This window comes from Artibeus jamaicensis, unplaced genomic scaffold (assembly GCF_021234435.1).
Source record: "Artibeus jamaicensis isolate MK-2021 breed Jamaican fruit bat unplaced genomic scaffold, CSHL_Jam_final contig_1410, whole genome shotgun sequence".
In the NCBI taxonomy this organism is placed as follows: domain Eukaryota; kingdom Metazoa; phylum Chordata; class Mammalia; order Chiroptera; family Phyllostomidae; genus Artibeus; species Artibeus jamaicensis.
Genome location: NW_026521281.1, coordinates 246,832 through 260,011, shown reverse-complemented (window position 1 = coordinate 260,011; position 13,180 = coordinate 246,832). Strand labels below are relative to the sequence as shown.

Sequence of the window (13,180 nt, the reverse complement as noted above, 5' to 3'; positions counted from 1 at the left end):
GCAGCTGACTCACTCACCCTCTCAGCCTGGTCCTCTTCATCTGGAAAATAAGCAGGTTGAACCAGGCAATTGCCAAAGCCTTTTCTATGTTGTTAATAATACCTGACATTTGTCTGCTGAATTCTGAAGGATTTAATCATCCCAATAGCCCTGTGAGAATTGGCCTTATGTTACAAGAGGGGAGACTGAGACTCAGATTCCGAGAGGAGAAGTGACTTGCTTGGGTATCAGGGCTAGAAAGTGGCAGAGCCGATATCTGAGTTCAAAGCTTGAACTTTGACCCTGCCCACAGTTGCCGGCTGCCACTCAGTGACACCGATGGAAGACATTGCTCCTCACCTTGACCCACCAGATCCACAGGGCTGGTTCCTGGCACCTCTTTGACCTCACCTCTGACCACTCTTCCCCTCCCTCCCTCCACTTCAACCATGCCGTCCTCCTCCCTGCCCCAACAACTGTCCAGACCCTTTGCCATCTCAAGCCATTTGCACCAGCTCTTTGCTCTGCCTGAAATACCTTATTCCTCATTTTCATGATGTGTGTTAGAATTCAAGGCCACTGCACAGGGTAGAGGGAGAAGAGGTGAGACCAAATGTTGACTGTTGTTTTTTTTCTCTCTCTCTGTTTTCCATTCAGATCTGATGGTGAGAATTCCAGAACAGTCAGGTCAGTACCTCCTTTCTTTATTAGTAGTCGGGAGATGGGACAGGGACTGGGGTGGCGGGTCTTTGATTTGTCACTTCGGGGTCCATGGGTAGGGGTGGGGACCAAATCCAAGGGTTTTGTCCCATGCCATTAGGGGTGGGTATGGAGTGGGGTGGGAGGGCTGGGGTGAATGGGACAGGCGTGGGAGGGGGCTGGAACTCTTCTTCAGTCTTTCTGACCCCAGCTGACTTGTGGGCTAGGCTGAACCCTGAAGGGGTTCACGGGAGCTGCCCAGATGGGAAAGCTGACCTGCAGAGAGTTCAGCTCTGGCCCTGGGACCTTTCCAACTGTCTCCTCCTCCTAGGAGAAGAGGGCACGATAAACGTGGGGCTTCCCTGGTCTGGCTTTCATGCTCCACCCTGAACAGCGGTATCTCTGGGTAGTGGGATTTGGATGGACTTTTGATGTGACACATTGTACATATTAGAAATATACGTCATGGTGACAAGTGCACATACTTTTTTTTTGTTTGCTTGGTAAAAAGGTTTACAAGCTTCAATAAGTTTTCAGGGTGTGATCAATTTGCCACTTGAAGAGGCAGGAATAAAACTGGGTTAGAGACAAGGGCTATTTGTGCATTTCTTATGCAGTAACCCATCAGGAGCTTCATGAAGACACAAGTGTTCCATAGAGGAACAAAGTGAGAATTATTGGGGGGGGTCTCAGAAGAGGGCCCATTAGTCTTAGCATTCGGGTCAGGGGTGACGGGGTGGGCATGTAAGATGAGATGGGCCCAGGCAACAGAGGCAGGTGATGGGTGCATTAGGTCCCAGGCAGCGCTGTGACTAGCATGTGCAGCACCTTCATGAAGAGAAGAATCCACCGAGTGTGTCAGTTGGAGGAATATTCCCTTTCCATGGGCTACCGCAGCCCATCAGTAGGGTTTCTGGCTCAGTGAGCAAGGCGCAGGTTGGATTCAGCCCCCACGCATGCTCTCTGGGCTGTGAACCCTTGTGCAGGGCACAGCTTGTCCAACCATATGCAGCAGCCCAAGTTCTGGCATCCAGGCAGTGGATATGGGAGGGGGCAGAAGAACCCAGCATACAGAGGTGCATAATGGGATACACTGAGCCCTAGCATCCTAGGCAGGGGGTACAGGGTGAGCACACTGATGCTCAGGGCTAAGGTAGGGGCTGTGGGACTGGGAGCACCCTTGGGCCAGTAGGCAGTCAAGAGGCATGTGATGACCACATGTCAGGCCCAGTGTCCGTGAGAGGACACAGTCAGTCCCTGCCCATGCATGCAGTAAAGCATGTGACATGGGCACAGCCTGTTCTAGCATTTAGGAATGGACTAGTCTCAGAAAGGACGAGGATCCCACTGTCCCACCATGGGTTCAGAGAAAGCTAATTTGGGCTGACTCCCAGCACAGGCCCCCAGCATTCCTGCGGATGTGCCTGGTACTCGTCGAGGGACAAATTGAAGGTATCTCTAGCTCTGACCAGTTCCTGAGACCTGTAGCTCACAGTATTTAGTAATGATCCTAACTCGTACGGTGATACACGTTGGGCCTTTACTACGTTCTGAACTCGCCAAGGACTTTCTTTTGTTTGATCTTCCCAGTGACACTGTAGGTGGAATCTGGGCTGGCCTTATCATCATTGTTTTACAGTTGAGGAAACTGTGGCCTGGCCTGGTTTGCCTACAGCCACACAAGTAATATTTGGCTGAGCCTGGATTCAAACCCAGGACTGCCTGGCCCAAAGCCCAGAGCCCAGCCCACGTCCCTGCGGGAGCTGTTGGAAGCCTTGCAGATAATAGTACTTATCCTCTTCCTCATCCTAATATTAGTAATAATAGCAGTGATCATTTGCTCCTCCCATTCTAAGAACTCTGAACATGTTCTTATTTAATGCTCACAATATCCCCATTAGACGTATATTAGGATCCTTGATTTACAGATGAGGCATATGAAGTTCCTGAGAGGGTCATTGAGTTGCCCCCAAAAGAGCGATGGTGGCATCACTCTGACACACATGCTGGGCTCTCTGGATCCAGAGCCAGTGTGTGTGTTCCCAACATCCATGCTGGTCCATCCCCAGAGGTACAGGGGCCATGAGGAGTCAGCAATTGGAGAAATAAAGGTTAGACTTGGGCTGTGGAAGGGACCTAAAACATGCCACTTGTGGGGCAAGATCTTGCAAACATGGCAGGAAGACTCTTTAACTGGGAACAAGGGACAGGTAGGACTGTCAGAGGACGCTCTCAGTGCCTGCATGTAATTCTTGAGCTTACTTCAGTTAGGGATCAGGGATGGCTTCCGGGAGAAGGCGGCATCTAAACTGGGCTGTGGAGGACTACGCATATGGAGAGCATCACCGGAAGCAGAACCACTGTACCCAGGGAGTGAGCGTGGGGTTAGAAATGTTGGCGGTTGGTTGAGCGAAAACAGATCTGGAAGAGGCAGGGAAAGGCTCGAATGTTAAAGATCAGAGCGCTGGTCAGGGTTGGGTCACCGATACCTTCTGTCATCAGTGAGGAGCCGAGGGAGTTTGGAGGAGAGGCTGGGCTCTGCAGCCTAGCAAGGGAAGCAAAGGGCTCCATTGATGGCTAGGTCACTTTCTAGATACATGACTTTGGAGAAATCTGTTCATCCCTTGGAACCCCAGTGTCTCCCTCTAATGAACATGTCTGTGTGTGTGAAGGGGAAAGGTTAGACGGAGAGAAGAAACACCACGGAGAAGTGTTAGGCGGTGGCCGTGTTGGAAGCAGAACAGCAAGGAGGGAGCAGAATTGGTGGATTCAAAACCCCTGTGGCAAGGCCCAGGCCTGAGGGCTTCCAAGTACGAGGTGCCAGTGGAAGTGTGGAGTCTAATTAGAGCTGAACAGCTTGTGTTGCGGGAGGACTGTGGGTAGAGGAAGGTGCCTGGACTTCCTGTAGATTCTTGAGAAGTTGTCAAACCTCCAGGCACCGTAAGCCAACATCCAGAAAGGGACTGGCGATGGCTCAAGGTCACGAAGCTGGCTCTTAGCAGAGCCTGCTTCCTAGTTGTGTGGTGCTTTGTGAAGTCACTTAACTTCTCTGATCCTTATTAGTTTTCTCATCGGTAAAATGAGGACAATAATTCTGACTTCTGTGGGTTGATGAGACAACCTTTACAGTAAAGCAAAGCTCAGCATAAAATAGCGGATAACACATTGGAGTGCTCTCTGCCCTCCCCTAACCCAATCCATTGCCTATGCTGAATAGTCAAGCTTGCAAAATGTGAAATGTTGAACTTGAAAACAGAGGGGCAGGAGAGGTCAGTATCTCTGCCACTAGAAGCAGGAGCCCAGTCCTAGAGGGGACTGCCTCTGCAGTTAGGGTCAGGCTAGAACTGAGTAGTGGGGGGACTAGGGACAGAGGCTGGGGTTGCTAGGCACACAAAGATAAGAGCTGGAGGAGGTGGCCTGTTGCTAGGTAAGGAGAGAGGGTGTGGGGAGCGGCTGACACCCTGAGGAGCCAGGGATGTCCCCATGGCAACTGGAGCCGCTGCAATCTCAGGAGGAGAGGTGGGAGGAGGAGCCACTGCTGGCTCTGCTCCCAGAGGAGGCCTCCCACTCTGGGCCTCAGTGCCCCCATCTGTCCATCGGGAGTCTGGATTAGATAATCTCTAAACTTCTTCCTTGTACTGACCTCTCCTGGTAATCGGGGGTGGCTGAGAGCTCACAGACAACCTTCCTCAGTTGCCCCATTCACATGTCCAAGGCGCTAGCCATCCCCAGAGCAGCCCCAGTAACATTGGCTGTCCCCTCCTGTGCCGCCTCACGTTTGCGACAGCATGGGTGCCTGCCCTGTCCAGCCGTCTGTTGCAATCACTTCCTTTGTCTGGAACCTTGTCATTTACTACCTGCCCAAAGCGCCCTGGGGGGGGGCGCAACTCCTGTCCTGCCCACTGTGGGAAGACGTCTCCACTTGCTTCCTCCCTTCTGGGCCTCTTGGGCTGCAAAGATCTGAGCTCCTCCCTCTATCCTTCGTAATCACTGTTGCAGTTTGTCATGCTGTGTCTAAGAGCTGGGCTCCCCACAGGACACTTGACAGGCTGAAATCTTTACAGCAGGGGTGTCAAACTCATTGTCACCGGGGGCCACATCAGCTTCTCAGTTGCCTCCAAAGGGCCGAATGTAATTTTAGGACTGTATACATGTAACTGCTCCTTCACAGTTAAGCGAGAGCTCGGCACTGCCGCCAGGTAGAAACCAGGTGCCAGGACGGATAAAACAAGGCGGAGGGCCGAGGCCCACGGGCCCTGTGTTTGCCACCTGTGCTTTACAGTAAATCTATGGTGTTGTGTCTCAAATCCCATTTTACATAAGAGACAGTGCTCTGAGAGCGTATGTGACTTGTCTGCAGTCCCTTGGGTGGTATGTAGTGGAGCCAAGCCTGGAACCTGGCTTCTGTGTAAGGGCTGCCGCGCCAGGCCTGAGGCGGGTGTTAGCAGCAGCGCTTACCAGCTGATCTTTAAAGCTACGTTTTTTATATGTCGGGCACCATGCTGGGCACTTTTCCTGTGTTTTCTCATTTAATCCTCACAATAATCCTTTATAGGGTACATATTCTTGTTACTTTACAGATGAGGAAACTGAGGCTTAGAGAGCTAAAATGATTCCTCCTGTGGTGGAACCAGGATAGGGATCCAAGCCACCAGAGTTGTAGTCACCACGTTGTGCCGTACCGGAGTTAACCCAGTCATATCCCAGAAGTACCACAGGGCATTCCCCGATGTACCAGGCCTGTGTTGTGTGGTCCTTGGGGCAAGAGACAGCTGGGACAGAAGTGGGGTAGAGACACAGATAAGCCAGTTCTGGCAAGCCCAAATGGGAGTGTGCTGCTACGGAGAAGCCAGCTGTAAGGACAAGAGTCTGGAAGGGGTGGAGCTGGAATCTGACAGCGGGGTAGAGGAGGAGGGAGGCGGGGGAAGTTGGGTAATTTTCCCAAAGAAGCTACCTTTCCAGGAAGCTCACAGGAGACAAGAAGGGGCAAGAGGGTCGTCCCTCTCTTTCCTGTTTGCACTCCCTTGCCCCCCACCTGGCCCAGCCCCAGGAAGTAGGTGACCCCTAAGCTGGCTGAGTGCCTGGTTGGCACCAAAATAAACTCTCTCTTCCCCTCCCCTCGCTTCTGTCCCCTCTGTCCTGGCTTTAATTAGCAGCCCTGGGGATGAGTCACTTGGCAGCTGGGGAGGGAGGCTGCTCAGCGCCCAGTGAAGCCTCCACTCCTGGCTCAAACCGAGCCTTGCGGGCAACGCCACTGTGTTCATGCATGTGGGTACACTGCTGCCGGCTGGCCAGCCCTGTCCACGCGGGTGTGAGGAGTGCAGGGGCAGCGCTACAGGCTAGTGCGTGTCCGTGTGTCTGCATAGGAGCAAATCTGGTCGTTGCTGCCTTTGTTTCTGTGTACCACTGGATGTCAGAGAGAGAGAGAGAGAGAGTGTGTGTGTGTGTGTGTGTGTATGTGGCTTTAGCGTTTGTCTGTGGTAGACAGTGTCAGGAAACGAGGGACCATTTGGGTGAACAAACACAAATGCTTTATAATTACATTCACCCCTCCCTACATAAGTGTTCTCTTTGCGTTTTTGCTTATGCAAGCCCTGCACTTATATCTCCAATTTTTCCCTTGTCTTAGTCCGGGTGTATTTTTGTGGCAGGGAACACAAACCCGCTCAAATTCACTCAAGAGTAAAGGGTGGGGGGAACTATTATGAAGCTACATCTCACAGAATCTAAGAATAGTAAATGAAGTATAGCCAGGCCTCACCCACTGGAGATGGGACCAAGAAACCAAGATCTGTATCTCTCTCTCTCCATCTCCATCTCTGGCACCTCCTCTCTGTCGTCTCTCCCGGCTTGCCTGGTCCCTGTCATCTTTTTGTCATTGACTCCTGTCTCTGGACTGGCTCTGCTTTCACACAGCCCGATGTGGCCCCCAACCTGGAAGCAACGTGACCTTCCGGCCTCAGGGTCCACTGCCACATGACCGCAGCGTTTCTGTCTAAGCCTGTGGTAACACGAGGTGGCAAGGCGCTGCGGGTGGGAGTTGATTCCCTTCAAAGCGGACGAGGGTAGAGAGGTCAAATACTTGATGGTTGGCCTTCTGCCATGAGCACAGTTTTTGTGCCCACAGGAAGGTTGGAGCCTGGGTGGCAGTCTGCTCAGAGGCCCATTATTGTAAGATTCCATCAAGGTTTTGTTTCCTACGGTAATGCAAATTGACCTTTGCTCACAGTGCTTTCAAATTTCATGTTCTTGCATCAAAACGCCCTGTTTTATCTAAAAATTTCCCCTTATTTTGTGCTTTTAAGTGCACAGTGACTATTACCACTGCTCCCAGTATGTGGGGATTTTCACAGCCTCAGAACAACTGGCATAATGCTACTCATGGTGCAGCTGCCACCAGGTTCTTGGTTGCTTCAGGAATTTGTACATTTTATTAGTGCGATGACTGAATTTATAGTTATCTGCAGTCTATAATTACAAGCGCACATTATCAATATTATCAGCTTGACGCTTGAGCTTAGTTTTCCATTAACACAAACCCTGCAGTTTTTCCATTAATTATAGAGGGCATTAATGACCCCTTAGACAAATTTTCACCTGTGAGTAAAGAGTTGGGAACCAGCTGTGGCCGTAATAACCGCTCTCCAGACGCAGGGGCAGCGTGCCCGCGGCTCTGGCCTCGGTCCTGGCCTCCCATTTCCTGGCTGAGACTGGAGGCTGCCCACCTTCTTCTCTGGAGCCTCCTGTGTCTGCTGTGGCACATAGCAGCTGCTGCCATCATTTCTAATAAAAACGATACTTTTTAGATTATTGTTAAAGCCATCCTTCCGCATGGAAATGGTAAACCCAAGTGGGCGAGATCACCCCAGGCTCGTGGCAGAGTCTCCAGCTCCTCCCCTCCCTTTTTTCACAATTCCAAATATTAAGAATTGCTTCCATTCGAACAGTGTCTGCTGTGTATCGGGCGCTGTTCGGGAGTCCTGAACACACATTATCTCCAGTCTTCCTGGCTGCCCTGCCACGTAGTGATGGTCACAGCCACTTTACCAGTAGGGAGCAACACTAGAGAAGGTAAAGGGACTTGTGAGAGGCCATTCATCCATTCGTCCACCCATGTATTCAATCGTTCACTCACGGATGACGTGCCGGGCACTAATGTGCTAAATTAAATGCAGTTGAAAACGATGACGAGTAATAACAGATGTCTGCTCTGAGGAAACTCACTGTCGTGGAGGACAATGGGCAAGGCAACAATAGAGAGTTACAGGGGAAGTATTGGGCGCTGTGCCAGGAAGTATACCCCACCCAGCCTGAGGGTCATGGAGGCTTCTCCAAGCTGACGTGTAAGCTGAGAGTTGGAAGATGAGCAGAAGTTAGTGAGGTGAGGGGTGGGACGGGATGGGATGAGGAGAAGTGGAGAGTGTTGTAGGCAGAGCCAAAGTTGTATGCCGGGTCGGTAGAAGTGGTGTTTGGCACTTGTGTTTGTGACCTGCGAAGGCCGTACGTGCGGTGCGATGGCCCTGTCATGACAAGTGGTCTGGAAAGCGGGCAGAAAGAACATTGGGAGACTGGAACAGGGACCCTGGTCAGTTACGCCGCAAGCCGAGGAGCTGCAAGACCCAGCAGCATTTTCCCTGCTCCTGGGCTCTGGAGACAGGCGATTTGCATGTCAGGCCCTGGGGCCCAGCCCAGCCAGCATCAGGCCATGATTTCAGTGCTCACAGTGCCCTCGAGTGTCCATCAGCCCATCTTGCAGCCTGCGCCTCTATGTGGATTGTGTGTCTCCTACTCACACTGACTTGTGTGACTAGGCGCCCTGTACTGGATGCTGGGGACACTGAGATGAATAAGACACAGTCCCTGCTCACAGAGTTCCTGGCCCAGAAGAGGCAACAGACAGTGCTGAGAGAAGCACACGGTGGGAAGGACACAGGGGAGGGGTCAGAGCCAGCTTCAGAGCCCCACAACCTCTGAGCTAGCTTGTAAAGAACGAGGGGGAGCTAAAGACGTGGGTAGGCGGAAGTGGGGACAGGGTGATGGGGAATGGCTTTCTGAGCAGAGGGACGGCACAGGCAAAGACAGGCTCACAGCCGAGCAAGAGAGAATTGCAAGCACTTCTGTCTGGGCGGAGCACAGGGTGAAGATGGGGCGGGGCCACTGAGACTCGCTGGAGGGGAGGGGAAGGGCCAGCTCAGAAAGGTTCTAGGATTGCCTTCCACTAGCCCAGTGTAGGCACTTGTGCGTTGACTCATATAAGGAGCTTGCCTATTCTTTTGGGATCACAGAGCCACCTGAGGATCTGATGAAAGCCATGCTCTCCTCAGATACATAACTATCACTTATTAATATTTGTCATACAACTTCAGGGGCTTCAGAGACACCCCCTGTGCCTATTCATGAACCGCAGGCTGCCAAATTGTTCTTAGTATAAATACTAAAACTTTATTATGGCCTCCGAGGCTGCACAAGATCCGTCCCCTGCTTACATCTCTAGTCTCACCTCTCTTCCCTTTGCTTTTTCCCACTTTGGCCTCTTTGCAGTTCCGGGAGATAGATACTCCCTCGGGTCCTTTGCCCAAGTTGTTTCCTCCTCCTGGAACATTCTCCCCTGCTACCTCTACTTCCGTCCAGCGTAATTCCATTAGTTGTTGAACGTCTGTTTCCTCTCATTTGGGTATAAGCTCCGTGAGATCAAGACATCGGCTACCTTTCGTCACTGCTGTGTCCATCTTCCAGCCTAGTGCCTGGCCCGCAGCACCTGTAAATCAGTGAATGAAGGCCTGGGCAGTGCCCCATGGCCAGGTCAAGCTCCTCATCCATACCTCCTTCTTCGCTTCAGTCCCTGGTGGGTCCTCACATGAGTCTCTCGAACATATTCAGATAGTCTAAAGTTCAGGAATGGTCCAGATTGAGATATTTTCCTAGAAACAGTCCCTCCCCTGAAACTAACAGCCTTCCCATGGGTGTCCCTTGCCTCTGCGGGAGAGGGGTCAGACTCTGTCAGGCTCAAGCTGAGACCCTTCATCATGTACACATTCTTTTCACCGAATCCTCACAAGAACCTGTGAGGGAGGAATTGCCACTCGTCTTTTATAAACTGAACCTCAGAGGGGTTACCAGTTGAAAAGTGGCCAACCTGGGACTTGCACTTGGCTCCACCAGGCACCAAAGTGAAGGCTCTTGACCTCACCAGAGAGGGGAAGGGGCTTGCCTAAGGTCACCCAGCATCAGCTGTAAGGCCAGGACTAGAATTTCTGTCTCTCGACTCCTGCCAGGCCAAGAGGAAGGTTTGGGCCAGAGGTGTAGCTCGTAACACAAAAACTGTGAGTGGGCACCAGGTGCGGCTGCAGCAGGAACTAGGAGAGGTGCTGAAGGAGATGGAAAAGAGCGGAGGCTGAGTCCAAAGTCCTGAGGACCAGGGGACTTTAGGAGAAGGGCAGAGGAGGCCACAAAGGGCCCACAGATGCCAACTTTGTGGTGGTCCGGGGAGCCTATCTCTCTCTGCAGCTTTGGCTTTTCTTGAGAGGAACCAGCTGCCCCGGCAGGGAGGCAGGAAGGCTGGCCTGTTGCCTGTCAGCTCCTATTCCTTCTAGATCACTGGCCCCCTGGCCCCTCCCAGGGCTGCCTTCTGCTCAGAACAGCCAGGGGCCTGGGCTCTGGGGCCATGAAAGGACAAGAATGCTGTGAGCTGGACCTGGGGTACTTCAGGACCCACACGTCCTTCAGGTCCTCCACATTCTCTCCTTTTGCCAGCCCCACCCATGCGGAGGGGAGAGATGACTGCAGTCGGTGGTGGGGAGTCAGGGCATCTGGATTCTAGTCTGACTGGCTGCATGAACTCCGATAGGACTTCCCCTCTTCAGGCCTCAGTGTCCCCACCCGTAAACTCAGGTTGGGAAAACAGCCTCTTGATTGTGAATGGCGGTTCTTCTGATTTGGGCCCTTCTTTTCAGGGAGCTCTTCTCTCAGCGGTCCAGAAAGCAACACGGAATAGAGTGAGAACTTTTGCTGTGGTCAGGAATACTGGCCAGGGCCTCATCTTGATTGCCCAAGATGAGTGATTTGAATTTTGTTCTATCCCAGAACAACAAGCGAATGGTTCCATTAGCTGTGCCGAGGAAGAGGATGTTGTGAAAAGCTTCTGTGGAAAGGTTTCTATGTTCGGGAGGCAGCAAGAAGGCCGAGGGGATGGATTACAGGTTTGGGAATGGCCCAAGCAGGTCTTGATCTTGCAGTTCTGCCACTCACCAGCTGTAGTACTTGTGCTGTGTTGCCTAACATCTCTCCACCTCGGTTTCGTCTTCAGGAGATCTAGGGCTAGTGACACGTACTTGACAGGGTGCTTGGGGCGATTCCAGTGGTGGTGCACGTAGGGAGCCCAGCCTGCGCGGTCTGGCCCAGAGGAGTCACTGGGAGCTCTCATAGCTGCTTCCTCTTACCAGGACTTCCCAGCCCTCCTGGGGGAGCAGGGGCAGGAGCAAAGTTTCCAGTTGCAGTCTGGCCTACAGCCCAGCTGGCCTGGCCCCGCCTCCTCGGTTCCTCCTTCTAGGGACGGGCTGGGGAGGAGGGTTTGGTGACACGGTGGAGGCACCGCCCGCTAGGGCCAGGGGGCCTGCCCGCGGGAGAGGTCCAGACCCATGGAGCCCCCGAGGAGGAGTAGCAGGTAGGAATCTGGCCCCCCAAACCCCTGCAGCCTGACCCCCTCCCTTCCTGCTCAGGCCTGGACCTAGTCCCTGTGCTGCTGATTCAGCAGCCTCCTGGCTTCCTGGTTCCTGGCTCCCCTCTTGGACTCTAGGAGGGCCTTTGGCTTGGAGGAGGGAGCCAGCTGGAGTGGGTAAGCCCTTGGACATCAGGGTGCCCAGCACCATTAAGACCCTGGAGCCTTGAGTAGCGCAGTCCGTGGCCTGGGAGAAGTGTGATTGGCGGCTGCCCTGGGGTGCAGTGTGGCCCAGCACTGCAGGACTCCAGGTGGCCCCAGAGATTCGCAGATACCAACATCCCCTCAGCCTTAGGGTCTCTGAGTCTCGGGCTCAATGAAATAATGAGTCAAGGACTTGGGCTTGTGACTGGCACGTAGATGGCAGTTGAGAAACAGTCATTTTCACGATGCTGATGATTCAGAGTGTCTGATAAGAAGAGTCTCAGATCCCAAGATTTGGAAATGTTCTAAGATTTGGGTATCCTCACATTTGCAGAAAGTGAGATAGCTGGCAGCCGGCCTGGCCTGCAGCCTCGTCTTCAGGCCTTTATTTGGGCTCTTGAATGCCGGGCTCTGACCACAACCTCCCTTCAGAGGTTGTTGGGGGGCAGGGGCTGGCTGACCTGGAAGGACCTGCCCCACTACCAGCATCTGCTCTGTGCTGGGTAGGGGAGGGACCAGGCCCTCAGCCTCACTACCCTGCTGTCACTCCTTCTCCCTTTCCATTCTCTGGACTTTAATCACGAGGAGCAGGAGGCAGAGGGGCCTTTGGACCCTGCACTAGGGGTGGGTACGCAGCACTGGGGGGCAAAAACGTGGGCCCTCTCCTAGGGTGGGGGTGCAGCACTGGCCTTGGAAGCAAGGACTTCTGCTCCTTGGAACTACCCTGTCCTCTGGCTAGCTGGGCTCCACCTGCCCACCCACCCCCTAGTCCCATCCTGTCACCAAGACCACTGAGACCTTGTCAGCTCTCCTCCTCCCTCTCTTCTCCTCTCCTCTCCTCTCCTCTCCTCTCCTCTCCTCTCCTCTCCTCTCCTCTCCTCTCCTCTCCTCTCCTCTCCCTCTCCTCTCCTCTCCTCTCCTCTCCTCTCCTCTCCTCTCCTCTCCTCTCCTCTCCTCTCCTCTCCTCTCCTCTCCTCTCGTCTTGCACTCTCTGCCTCTCCCTGGCTTCTCTCTGTGTCCTTTGTCTGGCCCTTTCTCTGTCTTCCTATTCCTCTGTCTTTCTCCAGTTCTGTCTCACCCTTTCCTTGTCTCTCGATTTCTGGCTGTCTCTCTTCCTCTCCCCCTAAAGTGTTTCTTCCACCCACCTGGCCTGGGCTCCTCCCCCTCTTTTGACCCAGAGCTTTGCCTCTCTCCATCCCTCTCTCCCTTATTGTGAGGAGTATTCTATAAGGGGGAGCCCCCCCCTACATCTTTTGCCTTTCTCTTTCATACCCACTTCCCCCATCCCTCTTCCCTACTCGTGTGGCGTCTGGTGTGAGGAGGGCTCCCTTCCCCCTTCCCTGCTGTGGTGTGCCAGTGTCTCCGTGGCCAAGGTCCCCACGGAGTCACCTGGAACACAGGAGGCCCAGCCCAGCTCTTTTGTCTCTGCTGCCCCCTGTTGTCGTTGTGTTCTGTTTGTGGTTCGAGTGCCGTCCTCTCTTTCTTGACTTTGTGGTTTTTTCTTTTTTTCTTCCTTCCTTCCTTCCTTCCTTCCTTCCTTCCTTCCTTCCTTCCTTCCTTCCTTCCTTCCTTCCTTCCTTCCTTCCTTCCTTCCTTGTTTCCTTCCTTCCCTTCCTCTCTCCGTTTCCTCCCTCCTTTTTG

At 53.1% G+C, this 13,180-nt stretch overlaps 1 protein-coding gene across 6 annotated transcripts in view; it reads left to right on the top strand.

Annotated features, from left to right (window-relative positions):
* Positions 1 to 13,180, top strand: part of IQSEC2 (IQ motif and Sec7 domain ArfGEF 2) — a 77,294-nt gene that overhangs the window by 23,335 nt on the left and 40,779 nt on the right. For 3 of the 6 annotated variants that reach the window (XM_053667447.1, XM_037153717.2, XM_053667475.1), the window contains exon 2: positions 637 to 666. In XM_053667447.1, coding sequence (XP_053523422.1) covers positions 637 to 666 — 30 coding nt within the window. Of the gene's footprint in view, positions 1 to 636; positions 667 to 11,215; positions 11,342 to 13,180 lie in introns of those variants that run through there. The other 3 variants (XM_053667468.1, XM_053667453.1, XM_053667462.1) reach the window with 2 other exon arrangements.